The 17,616-nt window shown below is 39.8% G+C and overlaps 1 protein-coding gene across 1 annotated transcript in view; it reads right to left on the bottom strand.

Annotated features, from left to right (window-relative positions):
- Positions 1-17,259, bottom strand: part of CRACR2A (calcium release activated channel regulator 2A) — a 52,672-nt gene extending 35,413 nt beyond the window's left edge. The window contains exons 1-4 of the mRNA XM_005531031.3: positions 17,147-17,259; positions 7,496-7,734; positions 3,080-3,191; positions 648-816 (exon numbers count right to left, since the gene is read on the bottom strand). Coding sequence (XP_005531088.1) covers positions 648-816; positions 3,080-3,191; positions 7,496-7,663 — 449 coding nt within the window. The 5' untranslated portion in view covers positions 7,664-7,734; positions 17,147-17,259. The remainder of the gene's footprint in view (positions 1-647; positions 817-3,079; positions 3,192-7,495; positions 7,735-17,146) is intronic.
- Positions 17,260-17,616: the final 357 nt, after the last annotated feature.

Raw genomic sequence — 17,616 nt, 5'->3', positions numbered from 1 at the left:
ATAGCAACAATCACCAATGTATTTCTTAAATATTTGTACCACTTGTCCAGATTCTCTCCCATTTTTGCCTGATGCTTCTTTCTGCTCAACAGTATTCATTGTGGTTGTCCAATGAATGTGAGGACAGCACACAAAAAGCTCTTTGAGCAGGTTTTATGCTCCATGTTTCAGAGTGAGCTATCCTGGCCTTGGAAGAAGTAGCATTACCAGAGCAATCACAACATGCAATTATGCATGAAGAGGAGAAAAAGCAGAAAAAGTGAAGAAAACTTCCCTACTTATGGTGCACTTTAAACACAGCCCTTGCCAAAAATAGCAGTCATCAGGCATTGACTGAAAATCAGTGACATCTGTGCATTACATGCTTGTAATTATCTACGTTCAGATCCCATGGCACATCAAGTGGTACAGCTTTCACATGGCAGAAAAATGCGTTTCATGTGCCTGGAGTAAAACAGTTTTGCTCTTGGAAATTTTGGTCAAATGGCATTTTATCCTGACAGCATGAAAATTCATTTTTTAAGAAAAAACTCCATGGTTTTGAGCAGCTTTTGCCCTCGCTATTCATCTTGGATTCCATTGAAATCAAACCCAGAGATCAATCATAAAAGGTCATACAAATGATTACTATTGCTGTGAGAACTTACTCATCCAAAACCTTTGTGGCTCCAAGCCGATCCATCAGATTTGAGAACTGGAAATCTTCATCCTCATCACCAGTCATGGTCTCCTCATATCTAACTGGGCAGACTGTTTCACCTTCTGATGGTTGCACCATGTCATTTTTCAAAGCAATCTGCTCCAAAAGAAATTGGCCTAAGAATTAGAAATTACACACATTAGCATTTTCAGAAATTACTATAGGAAGCAGTGTCATACTAAACATACTAAAGCTCAAATTTCATGGTAAATAAACAACAAAAGGATGGGGCCAAGAGGACCCCTGAGTTCTATGGTTGGCTTTGTGCCCAGCCTAATGTCTAACCTTCAGTAAATCCTCCACCTCAAAATTCACAAACATAATAAAAAAAAAAATCATATCTCCATGCAAAAACATAAAAGGACATAAATTGTAGTAATAGCCCTTCATAAATCTTGTGGTTTTCTTTCTTGCTAGGTTTAAATAGATTAGGAATCTAAAATATCAGAACTGATAAAATGTATATTAAATAAAATTTAACATTCTTTTTAGTGCATGACCAAAGACACACATTCAATTCCTATATAAATTCCCTACAGAAAGCTACATTTTAACAGTAGTTGTATGGTGAAGATGCAGAAGTGAAATTGCCACATAAATAATCAATACATTTGTGCTCAGTTGCCACAGACCAGATACATTCCATCAAATTGTGAAAAAAAATGTACTTGGGGGGGGGGGGCGGGGGGGGGGGCACAGGCAGGGGAGAATACTGTGATTTTATGCAGAGGATTTTTTATTATATTCTAAGTTCCAGTACAGAAATTACTATAGATCCAAGGAAACAGAAATACTGATGTGTTTTTATGTTTTTATTAACTCCATCTTGCATTTTTTCTCAGGGCACCCAACAGAGCATGTTGGCAACAGAACGGAGTATGCTGCAAAGAGAGGTTACAGTAAATTTCAGATTTGCCACCATTTAGAAATAGAAACAGGACTCTCCCATAGTAATTGGTGCAACACGAGCTTTATCCAGACACTACTCTGCCTTCTCAAGCAGATTTATCTACTACAGCTTGTGCTTCTGCCAGGAATGCCAATATCTCCTAGCCAAATGTAGGACTACCTGGCCTGGAAAATACCTGGCAGTGCTGTGTAGCAGGTTAAGATGTACCATGCTTTACACTGTATATCCTTATCTTTTACGTGGTGTGGTCCATGTCCTCTGTTTGCCTGTGTGGGTTTCTTTGGGATACATGTTTAACTTTACTACTGGCTGAACCTGCAAGCAGGAAAGCAGTGGCCACATCTGCCTGGGCCTCTGGACTGGGCTCCAGCACCTGAGCAGGAGGAATCCCCAGGATCTGGAGGTGCTTGAGATGGCAGCCACTTACATAATAAAGAGCTTTGGTTATGCAGGGACTGCTTATGAAAGTAATCTTAATTTAACTTATGAAAAGCAAAGCATATACTATTCCATATTTTTAATAATGCAAATTTTCAGGTTAGAGCATACTCTATGAAGATACTTGATCTACCTCTATAATGGGAGAGGTGGGACATGAGGCAATTAGGGTTTCAAACTACTGATGATTTGTGAACAAAAATGAAGGTCCTGTTTGCTGGACCTGTAGATAGTAACTAAATTGAGATTTACAGTTACAATTCATGCATAGATGAGATTCAGTTTTACAGAGAAAATGCTTAAACCTTAGCAAGAAGAGCTGAAATTAAGTACAAAATTGATTCTGCATAAACAATCAAGCACAGTCTAACTAACATCGTCATCTTATCTGGAATGCCACACAGCTGGGGAGAAAACCACGCTGTGACAAACACAGAGAACATGACAGTAAGAGTGCTGTTGCAGCTACAAAGAACTTATCAGATCACATCTTACAGTAATAATAATTGCCTCATCCTGTTTTGTTTTGAAATAAATTAACATCACTTGAAGAATTAATTCATTGTAGAAAGCATTCCCTCAGCTCTAAGGACAGTGGTGTTAATACATTCCTAGCATTGTCTTACATTAAGATTAGAGATAATTTCAATTATCTTTCATGTCTTATTACCTGATATGAAAAAACACATAAGACTCTCCCCCCACCACCTCATCCCCGAGGGAAACCTTCAATAAATTGTACTTAGATTTACTCAGCAGCTTAAATCAGGTGCGATTCAGATAATTACATCATTTTCTCATATTGTGTCATGGCTTGCCATTTTACACAGGAGAGAAAGACCCTGGAGCCCTTTGTCTATTTATTTGACCACTTCTTCCTCTGCTACATATATCTGCTATATTTCGGGAATAGTCTGGCTCCCTGTGTGCATTATTAAGTGTACTGCTAAGACAAAATTCTTCTTGATTGATGTGGAGAGTATGGAACATGAATAAAGCTCAAAAGAGGAGACATGCTTTCCAAAACTCACTGAATCCTGTGATGAACTCCTTTGGGGTAAGTGAGCCATTGCCATCAGCATCCAATGTAACAAAAACTTTTTCAAGTTCTTCCAGGCTAAGAGGTAACTCAGGATGCAGCCTCTGTAATGACAAAACAGCAGCAACTTTATCCGTTCCTACAGGATAAGAGGAAGACTGGGTTCTACAAAACATCCATAGTACAGCAGGATAGGTCACTTGCTTCCCCGAGTGAAAAATCCAATTACAGAGAAAAACCAGATCAACTGAGGGACATTTGCTTTAATGACTTCTTGATTTGCCTTTATGAATCCATTATGATGACGCCAAGAAGAACAACCGCCTGGTGCCACAAATTCCAATCACACAGGGAAGACGAAGAACTTCAGGTGGAGACCCAGCATCCTGGTGAAATGGCTTGCTTAACTTGGTGAAATGCCTTGGTTATCAGACTCCTGGACAAACTCAGCAGCAGAATTGTACTAGCTCCTTCCATGTCAAAGTCAAGCAAGAGACTCTCTCAACGACTACATTATAGAGGATATACTGTCCTAATTCAAGCTCATTAAAGAAGTGTATATAAATAAGTAAATAAAGCTAAGAAAGCTGCGTGGTCTAAGCACCAAACCTGTTGCTCCCACAATGAGTTAAATGGAGTTCATGACTGTCTACTTCTGAAATGTAGCATGCTCACACCAAAAAAGACACAGCTTCATAAAACTAGCTCCACAAATATCACATATTTTTTTCCTGATAATCCAAAGACAGGCATAAAAGAAAAGAATCCCATAAAACAGATTCTAATGGTTTTACTCAAATTCTTTTAACAGTGTAGACAGATTCCCAGAAACAGGAGGAATATGGAGAGGCAAACAACCTCAATAACCAGCATTTCCACTGGGAGACAGCACTAGGAAAATTAAAACCTTTCCTCAGCTTGAGAAGCAATATAAATGCATACTAGTTCAGGCCTCTGCTTTATTAATTAACATTTTAATCCCCCCCGAACTCCTGCTGTATATACAACATATTAAAACTGCAAGCTAGTAGGCTGATAAAGTTCATTAGATTAAAAGTGCTGATCTGTTCCACTGTGGGGGAGGGATTTAGGGCCAAAAAATGTTTCTCCTGCAATCCAAAACAGCAGAAAGCACTATTCAATATACTAAGCCATATACACAAGGCAAGAATTGGCTGAGCACATTACCCAGGAGTTCCCCAGTTGCCACAAAGGGTTTAGGGTAGGTTTTATGAACTGTATGGGTTAAATGGAAGAGTGGTAAAAGGAATTCCAAGGTGGTCCTGAGAAGTGAAAGCAACAGAGCTCCTAAAGCACAGAACTATCTGGAATTGTCACAAAGGGATTTTTGAGCAAGATTACTTGTGTATTGCTGCCTGCTTCCAAAAAAAAAAACTTAGGAAAACTTGATATATACTCAGTTTAAATGACTTATTTCATCAGTGATACACCTGTCTTCAGTTTCTTATTTACACACCCATCTTCCCAAAGTTTGGATTTCAATCTCTAAGATCTAAAGGGAAACTTTTTTAAATCAGCTTCTCCTGTAAAGTTCTTACAGCCAACACGGCGCTGATGAGGGAGAAGGTGCTTCAAACAAATGACTCTTTTCACGTTCAGAAAAACAGAAACTATTCTCTTACCAGCAGACTTTTGGGACCTGCTGAAGGAGCACCCATTTCACCATGCCAAAAACATTCTATTTTAGTGCAATGGCCTGCAGGTCTTGCTCTAAACCTGACTGACAAATATGGGCTTCTCCAACCACAGCCACAGTGCCCTAATGCAGTGTCCAAATTTTGATAGGAATTACACTAAATTTACAATTGAAAACACCACAATTACTTGCATTTTTGGGGGGAAAAGAAAAAAAAAAGAAGGTATGAAAATAGGAGAGTCTAAGGAATCTACCAACATTTTGCTCCATTAAATTTCCTCTGCATAATTTACAGACTTTTATGAACTGGAACACACTTACTAAGGCTAAGGCAATATTTTCCCAACCTCTTGGGGTATTTTCTTAATAAAATAATTAAGGTAGTTTGTGGCTAGGAAAGCAAAATATTATTGGTCTCATAGTTGTGTTTTTGTTTATTTGTTCATTTCAAGCTTACTTAAAAATACATAGGCCCTTTCAATCTGAGGCTCTTAAAATTTTTGAAAGAACAGAAAACAAAATAAAACATATTCAGAGATACCACTGGACCTTCAAAAGAAGCTATCTGCACTGCCACCAAATGTGCTCTGTGGTTTCATGACATCTGTGCTTAATTCTCTCAAAATACCAAGCTTTTACTCAGCTAAATAAAATCACAGAGGTCAAATAGCTAAGAGCAAGATCTGAACCCAATCCTCCCGTGCACATTAGAACAAAACATTTTACAGCACTAATTCTCATTATTCATTATAACCTCAAGGACCAACAGATGAAACTGCGGTTTCAATTCCAAGGTAGAATTTGCTTTCTTGCCATTTCAGAAAACCTCTTGGTTTGAAAGTTGGGTATATTTCATATTTGGAAAATTAATGAAAAATTTAAAAAAACCCAGCTGTTAAAATCTTCTCACAATAAACATCATCATACAATCGAGGAGGAGTAAATCTTTAGTGTAGCTACTGTTATAGACACAAGAGAAAACACTGCAAGATTTGTTTCATTAAGATTAATTGAATTTCAGATACTTAGCACTCTGTGTTGAAATCGTGCCTTGTATCCCATGACTAAAGATTAAAAAGCTTAGCATTAGCATCCTATATTTGAAGCAAAGCAGTACAGACCTACCAAACAGAGCAATGCAAAAGTAATCAACACTTAGTACCTTTTAAAGAAAATCTGATTTTTTTACTGATTTATGTTTTTTTATAGGGAGCAAACATCATGAAAAATGCAGGAAATAAAAACAAGTATAAAGAAACACCATCTCAAATGTCCTGAACACCTTTATTTCTGTATTAAAGAACTTACATACACATACATACAAAGATGAAGCTTTCAGATATAGTAAAGAAACACTCATGATGAAATAGAAGAATGAAATAGAACTTTATTTGATCTTTGCAACCCTGTTTCTACTGCATCTTTTGCAACATCTCTTTTAGATCCTCAAGTATAAATTTAGCATAAACATAGAATCAAACAGAAACAAACAATTTTATATTCCTTGCAAAAACAGTTATTAAAACTTTTTATATATGTATACATACATATAAATATACAGCTTTTCCATTAGGTAAAAATATATGCCATTCAGTTTTTAGAAAGTCTGTACAATTGTAATCCATTAAACTCTCTGTGGCTTTGGATTTACCAAAAACAACCACTGGCAATACATTTGGTTTTCTGCATTCAGTTACTTCAGTGAGATAATGTAGACTGGCAAAGCCTAAGCAGAGCAAGCATCTGCATCCCTCTCTTTTTTCAACTTTGCATAATTAACAGAGATCATCAGAAAACTCAGCAACACACAACTGCAAAGAAAGCTCTTGAGAGCTAGCAAACTGAGCAGTTTATTTGGGAGGTTTTTGCTTTTCCAAAGTAAGTGGTTAAAGTTGTTTCAACTGTGTTTTCATACATACAGACATCTTTGTTTCTGAGGACAGGGAAAGTTTCTAAATTCTCTGTTAGATGCTTTCTTTAGTAGTAGATCATGATGAATTTGTTTTGCTCCTGCTCCCCAATTCTGTTTCATCCATAAGTACTGAAGTAGGAATGGATTAAAACAAATTATGCTTTGCATGTCAAGCATGAGTACATTCCTGTTTTCTGCCACATACTGGTTCAAATCATCTTATCACTTCTGCAATGTGCCACAATCATATTTTCAAAAGCTTTTGTTATATATAGTTGCTTTTTCTCATCAGCATATTCAGCAGATATGATTTTGGGCCCTCAAACAAATTAAGCACAATTTCCTACGATTTCTACCAACACAGAATAATGCTAAAAATACTGTTCCTCTATACTTCCTACATATATATGTTATCCAGCTGAGAGTTCACAATTGTCTGACAGTGAAGCCACAGTGAAAGACTTTATTTACACAATTTTGCTGAAAAAAGAAGGATAAAATTGTCAGACTGAATACGCTCCTGACACTGTGGCAAATTAGAAAGTAATGAATTTAATGGTGTTTCAATGTTTTCAGCAAGAATAGAATTGAATTCCTGGGGCATTTTTTTAAACTTAATGTACTTTGATTTTCCACTTTTTTGTTGCTTTGTCTGTGAGAAAAAAAATGCAAGCATTATGTAAGACTTCAAATATATTATTCTAAATCTTACATATCTCTTTAAAGTTATGAGGAGGGTGTTAATATTTTTAACTCTAAATTAATCAATCAGTCTCAACTCGCTAACGGCTTTAGGAACTTCTCTCATTGTGTATTTCACATAACCAATTTGGTTTTACCTGCATGTCTTGACGAGTGACAAAGCCTTTGCCTTCCAGATCACAAATCTGAAAGAACTCTTGTGCTTTTCCCAATACAGTTAGTTCTGGGTCTTGTTCTCCCATCCTGGTCCTCTCTGCATCTCCTGGTTGCACAGGACTGGGGCAGTCTCCTTTTATTCTGTCCATGGTTACAATCTCAGCTCAGGAATATCCTGGGATGCTGCTATCCCATTTACCCATAAATTCTGATCTGAAACCTGTGCATGGAAAAAAAATAAGGAAATAAGCAAATCAGACCCTCTTAATGATGCTTTGCACAATATCTTAGCAACCATCTCCTCAATAAGGCACCAAAGCTTAGAAGAAAAAGCTTTTTGAAAATGCTTACCCTTGATGGGCTGCACTAAAGACATTACAAATGGGATGATGAAAAGAAAGAGGGAGAAGGGAAAAAGACAAAACTAGCTCTGAAATGGAATCTCAAAGCAAAAAACAGGCAGTTTGAAAAGAAATACAGACAATCAATCAACATGAACAAGAAAACACAAGAACTACAGGTAAAGGCAAGAGTAATTTAAAGTCAAGTTCATATATTTGTATTGAATTTATGTAGTTCTTAGCTGAGTTCTTATGTAGTTCTTATCTAAGGAGGTCTACCTAAAGCAGACTCAAATTTGTCTGAAAATTTTTAACAGAACAAAAGATTTTGTAAGGCATTTGACTAATATAAAAGAATATAGCCTGGTTGTGATCCAGTAGGACTGGCATAACCTGAAACAACTCCAACTGGCCACAGAGGCCAGTGAAACTTGTTTAAATATGGGACTTATGCTGTCTTCAGAGAAAAGACCTCAGCCCAGCATGAATGTGAAGGTAGAATATGAGGAAACAAGACCTTAGGCTTCCCTACACAGCTTCTTAAGCCGAAAAGGCTCTGGTCACATAGACAGAGCAACAGTCTCTTTTACTCTGTGCTTAAGTTCAAACCTGGCACTCTTGGAGCACAGCATCTTCTAAGAACTTCACAGAACTCAGCTTCCCATGACAAGGTGATTTCTCTGATAGCCACGGGCCTGGCTGTTAGACTTCCCACACTGCATGTAAGTATAAATTTACTGCAAATAGGCCATTGACTTAAAACCAAACTAAGGTTTTGGTGAGCAAATCACCCAGCCCCTCTGAAATCATGTGAAAAAATCTCCAAACTTAGGTAATTTTCCTCTCCCTCCCTCGTCTCTTTTATCACTCCAATCATCCCAGGACTGTTGTTTAAATACTTTCCAGAACTGAAATAACTTTGGCTACATGGCCAAAGAACCTGTCAGAATCTCCCTAAGCAGTGTTACAAGCAGGAGAAGAAAAAACACTCTGAGAGAAGCCAAGGCATGTCTAAGCCCAGCACCAAGTCACCTTAGGAAGCTCCTCCCTCAGAGTGGGTCTTGCCTGAATTTTAAGGTACAGCTGTCAGGGGTGCCTTATGAACCCCACGCCCTCTCTGCTGGGGAAAGCCACACTCCACACTCCAAGAGGCACCAAAGTCTGCCAGAGCACCTGTGCCAGCAGCTCTGGATAATTAACAAGGCCAGAAAACGCTGTCACAGGGAATTCTGGTCACACATAACAAGGGGGTTTGCCCATTACAGCTGTCTGAACAGCTGTAATCTCTTTCTCTTATGAAGAAAATTTCTAGCTCAGAAAGTCTGACCAACATTCAGTAGCTGAGAAGACACACAAAGGAAAATATCACTCCATAATTGCCCTGTTTCTTAATCCCTTCCATGACGTTTCCAACAACAGTCTTAAAAACAGTTTATGAGCCAGATGAATCTTTGGTCTCACTGTATATAACCGCCCACAAGTGGATCAGATGGAAAGCCACAATCAAACTACACTGGAGTAGTAGTCTGGATAAAATCCTCCTTTCATACTGCTTTTACACACCTGTACCTCCATTATTCAACACAGCTCACTCCTGGCTGGCACCAGGGTATGAGGTAACAAACCAGGCCATCAGTTTCAACTTAGCAAGGACACTAACTTAAAACCAGGTTTAAAAACACCAAAAATCAATGGGACAAACACAGCTTAAAGACAGTCTTGGCAAGATACATCCCAGACTCAAAATGTATTAGTTTTGTTTTTTTTTTAAACAATTTCTCAGAAGGCCACAACTTCAGGAACAGGCCAAGCTAACCAAGATAATAAGTGCTGCTAGTGCCTGCCTCTGTACAGTCCATTAGACTTCTTTAGGAAAAAAGAAAAAATATGCAAGGAATAGATATCCCCTTGCAAGTGAAAGAACAGAAATACAAAAACAGATTAAAGATGGTGGAACAAAAAGTCACTATATACACCTTGATAAAGTTGTTTGCAGTTAGCAAACAGTACAATTCAGCAAACATCACCATGCTTTCTAAATACTTCCATACCACAAAATGAAATTCCATGCATCATGAGAGCCTCACCTTCTTGTAAGTTGCCCCACCTTTTATACACATCATAAAAACTTGCTACACAGCAAGTGTCTTCAATACAGCAGAAAATTTAATTAGAGCATCTGCAAAAATTCTTAATCCTTATGGCACCTTCTAAAGCTGATAGAGTTCATCATAATTCCTACAGTGTCCTGATACTTTGCAAATGCTGGTAATAACATGAAAGATTAAAACTGCAATTTGTCCCACATTACAGAATCAGCACTCAGTAATTACCTCAAGGCCAGTTTCAAATAACATAGGTAGTTCTATTCACTCATCCATCTCCTTTAGAAAATGAATGGCTTACAAAATCAATTCTCTTAAGACCTTTGATTTCCATTCTTTTAGCTACAATCACACTGCACTATGCAAAATGGGTCATATCATGACCTGATGCAAACAAGCATAGCTCCAAATACTAAACAAGGATGTGTGATTTATGAGGTTTCTGCCCATTAATTATGAGGTAAATTTTGGATGGGTCTGCAAAAGGCAGGTCACCATTAATATTCCAAAAGGCATTTTCATCATTTCCAGTCAGGTCTACTGCAAATCACCAAACTCTAGAAGTACAGAGTAATTTGAGCCACAGATTTCACAAGTCATGATGTGTGACAACCCCATACTTCCCAACTGTTATAGTTAAAAACCTAGAGAGTTGTTTTTCCTGCCCTCATATCTCTTCAGTTTTCAGGTTTCAAGGAAATATTTCTCTTAACATGTGTCTACAGGTACAAATTTTCTGCAGCACACTTCAAAGCATATCATCAGCTGAAAAATACAGTAAGCTTACTTAATACCCAGGTCACCTTGGATTTATCCAAAACACTGTTATGAGAGAGAACACTTATCTCTTACAACCACCACAAAATAAAAAATAGATTGCATACTTTTTCAACAAGAAATATTTATTTGCTACAAGCAAACTATCTTTGTTAAAATAATCCACAGCTGCAGTGTAGCATGCCTGACACATGAACATTACCTCTTCAGAAATAACTTAGTGTCAGAGATAGTTATATTTCAGCATTGTGCTGAAAAGCTCCTAAATCTAAAATGTATTGCTACAAGGAAGATATTCTGTTCCTGATTTCTCTGCCCTGCTTTCAAACAAGTATTCATCCTGTTGGGCAGTGAACTCTGCTGCAGAATCCATTTCAATTGGAAAGTTACAGTTTATTTAATATAATTATCTCCAAGTAGTCCATCAAGGAAGAATCAAACCAGCAGGACCTATAGAGAATGACAGAGGAATGTCACTGCTAAGACCAAGGACAGCAAAATACCAAACTCAAGTGCATAGAAGTTTTCTAGGTACAGGATTGGAGAAAAATGCTCCCTATGCACATAGTACAATCCACAAGAAGCAAACATGTCAGAAGCTGGACATGAAAACCCACCCAAAGATAAAGAAGGTGGAGCACTGAACTCCTGGCTGCAATGGCAGTGCAGTTCTGCCATCATGGAAGAACAGACCAGACACAAATCTGCAAATAATGGCAGAGGAGGTCACTCCTGAGAAAGATGACTTGATCAGTGGACTTCAATGTTACTTCTAGCTATTTAAAAATAAATATTTTATGACCATCCAATGTAAAAATTCAGGTCACACACTTAAAACAACTAGCAGAGATACAAAGTTGTGCGTTCAAAAAAATACCTGTTTTTTTCTCAACTATGACTAAGACAACCTTTAAGCTCTCATGGAAGCATTATAAAGCTTGGACTAACCATATGGGACACCTAGACACAACTGGATGAAAAAAAGGGCACATTCATTCCTCCAGTTTTGGCTTTTCAAGTAAAAACATGCAAGTCAGAAAATCTTGTGATGAAATGCATCATCAAAGCCTCTTCCACACAGCCTGAATTCACTTCTCTCATGGTGCACATGATCTCTCATCACTCTTCATCTTAGGAGATTGTACACCACAGAGTGGATGTGGGGAATTTAATTCCAGAGGGAGAGATCTGAGGCAGGCTGGAGGTCCTATGAGGGACCACAAGTAGACAGTCTGAAAGAAATACGTCTTGAAAATAATTTCAGGTGAGTAGCAAAGGCAGAGACAACAGAGGAATCCTACATCCAGTGGCCTATTGAAGGGAAAACTAAGTTATGCAGAAATTCCTTTTGTGTAAGTAGATTTATGTGGGAGAAGCAAATTCTGTTTAGAATCAGTCTTAACAGACTGTTTAGATTCAGTCCTAACAGAAACTCTCCAGCCAGACCTGATTAGCTTTTAAAAATTACAGGAACATCTAGGATCACATACTTTGCTATCTGCAAGCTTAAAGCTTCATTTATACCACAACAAGGTTTTAAGTTTCCACAAAATTACTTACAATTTATTTCAAGGTAAGGGAGCTCAGCAGAAGTCAAGGAGGAAAAAGACCTGGGAGAATATATTGTGTGTTATACATACATCAAAGTCATATAAATGAATTTTCTGCTTTTCAGAAGATTGCTGGTTAAGGGAAAAAAAGCCCGAAACAAACCTTAAAGCTAAAGAAGAAGGATAAAAAACCAGATTATATATCTGAAGCAGTGTCTCAATAACATTAACTGTGAAACTGGAGAAAAACAGAAAATATGCTTGAAGTGATTAAGCATTAAGGATTCCAAAACAGATAGCAAAATACTTTGGACAGAGACCACTTACTCCCTACTGGGCATTTGTCCCTAGATGAATCTGCAAATACAAATGAAAAAAAACAAATTATGTCAATTCTGTGCACTATGATGCAGAATTCCAGCTCTGACTGGTGAAAACTTCTTCATTAAACTTTTATTTTTAACATTTGCATCCAAGCAACTAATTTTCATGTAAGAAAATTTTCTTCTTCCAAAGGCCAGCTTCCCCAGAGGAAGAGGAAGACAAAAGATCTCCTGCCTGGATTCTTGCTGGCCTCTATGGAAGTAGTAAAAAAAAAAAACTATCCTTAAAATTCAGATGTCCAAAATAAGCAGGCACATTCATTTATTCCCCATCCTGCTCTTCAATATGAAAACACTAATAAAGAATGACTAACAGGATATTTATTGCCTAAATCTAAGCAGTTCTTACAGGTCCATACTAAAAAAGCAGGATGAAGTTAAAATGGGCCTGCTAAGTGCTACTAGGATCCTTGAGAAGTAAAGCTACTCTAGGTAATGATTTTAGCAGAAATACATTTTTTCCTCTGGCTTTATTGCTTTGGATGCTTCCTTTTTAATATATTTAAGAAGTCAAAAGCTAAGAGCTGCCTGGAAATGCAAACTTCTTATAGAGGGACACTGAATTTAGGGGCAGTAATCATCATGGAAATCACTGTGGCAGAATAACCACAATATCATGAGAACTGAGAGCACCCTGCCTTTAGTCTCTGCAGGCTTAAAGACCCGTTGTCTCCTCTCCCTTCTTCAGCTCCTTCTGCCTTACTCAAGAGAACTGATTCCAGGAAGAACTCTTCCCCCAGCCTCCTGTTCCTTGCCTGCATGCTGGTTGCAAGAACCTTGTGTCTTCAGAAACTGTTGGCCTGCACAGTACCTGAGCAGGATGGTGGCACAGGTGTGCATGAGTATCTGAGTGGGTGTTTTCCTCACTAAGTGTGTCTTTATCTCTCAGAATGACCAATAAATCGTTCCTGCACACAAATACAGCGTGGCCAGTTACACATTTCAGGCTGAAATTCTGGTTAACGTTTGTGGCTGTGGCATGAGGTTTTATAAATGTCTGTGTGTAAGCTGGACAGACACTAGCACTTACAGAACTTGCATTAGAACTATTACTGAACTATGCAGAACTATTCTACTGTTATTTTGACTTATTTCTAAAACAGTTTGTTAATTCAGGGATGTAAAAACTGTTGTTGAGAAGGAGCATCTTACAACATAATTCCAAATGCAGTGAAGTCAAAACTGAGCTGAGTCCATCTGACTGCAGATTCACACAATCATTTATGTTGGGAAATGCCTCTAAGCACAATTTATTGTGCTGCATTGTTCTAAGTACTGAAATTAAATACGATTAACTATATTGATAACAGCATTATATAAATAAGTGGTGTAACATGACGTTCTGGCAGGAAATATTGCCAATTCACATGAGCTGTTCCATTTGTAGACAGAATATTTGCACTGGAAACCCCCTCCCCCTGAAGTAAAGATATGGAAAAAGTTTAAGTTAAATAGTATATACCCCTTTTAATTCTCTTATCTTTCAGGTTTTCTTAATGACTCACTGCTAAATGGAGCTACTTTCAGCTGGTGAAATCAGGTTGACAAGAACCTCTTTAAAGTACACCATTTTCACAAAAAATCCCTTGAAATATTCTGCCTCCTCCAAAAGTCCTTGCTAAAAATGTGCCTTCTGGAAAAAAAAAAAATCTTTTATCTGCCTGAAAACCAAAAACAATTTGGCTTGAAGTCTAAAATACACTCTATTTCCAGTTTTTCATTGAATGTTGCATCTTTAACCTAAGTTAAAGTATTTATAGATGCAAATTAAATATTCTCTTCAAATAAGAATTCATTTTTCATGGAAAAAATGTTAGTAGAAAATTTCAGACTACTCTGCCATGGACCTTAGAGGACCCAAGTTAATGCAGATTCCACTAGAAGACAGAGAGACATATTCCTAGTGTTTCCTTAGTTATTTGGCAGTTGGTTTGAAGCCAGACTGGCATGAATTACTGTCTTCAAAGCTTTCAGAATTTCTAAAACTACAAACTTGCCCTTAGAAAATACTTTCACTTGAGTCAGTGGGACAGGTTTTATGGTGCAAGAGCATGACAGTGAGGCACAGGAATATTTAATTTGCTAGTCCACTGTTTTTCCACTGCAAAAAGTAATGGCAAAATATGATACAAAAAGAGTCATATTTTCCCATATGCATAACAAGATAACCTTCATGCTGTCTGCTCCACACAGCTCACTTCCAAGGCCTTGGAAACACATATAAACAAATCCACTTATCTATGTTTGATTAGGAGGCTTGGTGTACTTCATCCTGTTCAGTTCTACAAGAAAGTCTTGCTATGCAAACAATTAAACATGCATCATTACGGATTCTTAATTAGATTTTAATTCACTACCACTTTTGAATAGAGACACAACTTCTACTTTCTCTGTGAGCCAGTTACTCTGGAAGTTATCTTTACAATTGTGCAGGATCTCTGACTTCATTTATGCTACTCTTCAATGTATAGAAGTTCCCCAGCAAGACCCTTCACTTCCTTGACACCCCCTCTGTACGATTAAGGAATAAGATGGGTCCAAAATCTTTAAACTCAGTTTCAATCAAACACAGACTGGTGCTTCTGCATGGATTAGGTCATGAACAGTGGAATCAATTATGTTTTTACACCAGATTTAACTTGAACTGACTAAATTTGCATTTTTCAACATGAGAAATAAACCCCTATAAATGAGGTATTCCCAGCTTACATGTTGGGACTGTATGTTCATATATATTTAGGGTGTAAATTAGCACACAGTGGAGAGGGAATCAGAGCAGACCACTATACTTTTTACTCCTCCATTTATCCACCATCTACCCACCTAAAAAGTCATGATAGGATATCATTTGTCAATGAACAGAGATGGGAGGAAAAGAGAAGCAGCACATTCATCCTGTGGTCTGAAGAAACCACAAACAAAGCTTGCAGAGAAATGCTCTTTAGTGCATTTATTTCTGAAACTTGTTTTACCATTATCTTCTACTCCACCACAAGATAAGAGGAAAAGGCAGTGGGGGGGGGGGGGGGGGGTAGAGATCATTCACAAGGAACCAAACATACCTCATTCATTTCAGCAGCAGTGAACTTAAGTCCCCAAGAGCTGGCAGACCACGAGACTGTAAACTATTACTGCCCTAAATCTCGTTTGCTACTTAATCCATTCACAAAAATGAGTCTGCCTTTTTATACTTCAGAGTCTGACTTTTGATTTCTTTCCTTGCTTTCATAAAAGATGAGAATCGAGTTTAGAGAAGACCAACATTTAATTTTTACTCTTGTACTTTTGGGTGTAACAGTTCCCTTTTGATCTGTAAAATTACTGAAGCTCAAATATGGGGACCAGAGTTCTTAGAACAACCCACAGAAAACCAATAAATTTTTACCCATGCATCAAAATAATTCACATATTCTAAAAAGAAAAACGAAACTAAGCTAAAAACTACCGTTGAAAACCACAAAGTTGCAACTAAGAAAATAGAAGAGCACATTAAATTAGCCAAAGTGTTCCAGAGGGATTTCACCATTCTCCCAATTGTGACACTACCCACGTTTCACTACGTGCAGTCATAATCTGTTCTACTGGTGTATATTAAGAAATGTATTATGCTGGTAGCAGTACATTTCTTTCAGAACTGTCATTTCTAAGTCATCATAAGCCTTCAGTATCAAGAAAGACAGAAAATGAAATCAGAGACCACATAAGTGCTACAGCAGTGTAAGAGTGACACCAAACTATCGCAGGGGGACACAAGAATCATTTCGACAACCACCAGGAACAGCACTGCCTTCTTCTTCAGGAGGCACTTGGTAGGCCTGAAGGCAGTCACCAGAACTGTCTTCTGTATCTGCAGGGAAGCGAAAACCGGCGGGGCGGCCCCTGAGGTGACCCGGCCATGCAGGGACTTCACTCCGACAGAGTCTGCCGGCCTCGGCTCGGAGCTACACGAGGCACAGCGGGAGCGCCAGCACTGCGGCTCCCCGCCAGCGGCACTTCTGGGCACCACCTTTGGGAAGCATTCCGCGTGTGGGAGCAGTCACGACAGCCGCAGCCCCGGCACTGAGCTGTCGCTCCCCACGCCGGCCCCGGCCCCACGGAGCCGGCTCCATCGCCGTGAGGGCGTTCGCGCCGCAGCCGGCGCTGCGGGGGCTGCACGAGCCTGCTGCCTGCCGCTTCCAGCCACCTTCCTGCCACCTTCCAGCCTGGCAGCCGGCCCAGGGAGGGTCACGGGCAGCCCGTGCCCCCCTGCCGGGCCGTCACTGCCCTCGGGAACAGAGCCCGCCGGCCCCGGCGGGTCCCGTGCCCGCAGGCCCGCGCAGGAAGCGCAGCTTGCGACAGCGCGGGGCTCGCTTGGGACAGCGGGGCTCTCTCCGCAGGCTTCGACAAAGCGGGGCCGCGGTGCCTCCCCCCGGGAGAAGGGTCCGGCCGGGCACGGAGCTCGCCGGCCTTGCCCCGGCTCCTCCGGCCCCCACTCACCTGCCGCCGCCTCCCGCTGGCCCGGCCGGCGCTCCCCGGGCTGGAAGCGAGACCGCGGAAAGGCTGAAACCACTTTCCCAACTTTGTTTTGAGCAGGGGTGACATAACCGGGCGAGGCGGGCTGTGCCCCAGGGGCGGGACGGCCGGCCCGGCCTCTCCTTCCCTCTCTACCTGCAGCCGGAGCCCGGTTGCCCCGCCCGGTCTCACCTCACCTCGGGAGGGAGCGACTTGCCCTCGGCGAGATCAGAGAGTCAGGGGAAGGCGAGGAGGGTGAGTCTTACCTGGTCCCTCTTGCAGCCAGGACTGCGTGCGTGATGGTTTTCCAGGATAAGGGTACGGGAAACCTGAACGGGTCAGGGCAGGAGGGTTTGGGAGGGCACTGGAACGCTCATCTGCAGCAAGGTCCTAAGGTGGTGACCAGTCCAAATGGACCTACTAGGATCTCCCCACCTTGTCATCTCAAACTCTCC

This window comes from Pseudopodoces humilis, chromosome 2 (assembly GCF_049639895.1).
Source record: "Pseudopodoces humilis isolate 2021_Gansu_Grassland_sample_001 chromosome 2, ASM4963989v1, whole genome shotgun sequence".
Lineage (NCBI taxonomy): Eukaryota > Metazoa > Chordata > Aves > Passeriformes > Paridae > Pseudopodoces > Pseudopodoces humilis.
The sequence above is the reverse complement of the archived record's forward strand: the minus strand, read 5'-3'. Positions and strand labels throughout refer to the sequence as shown.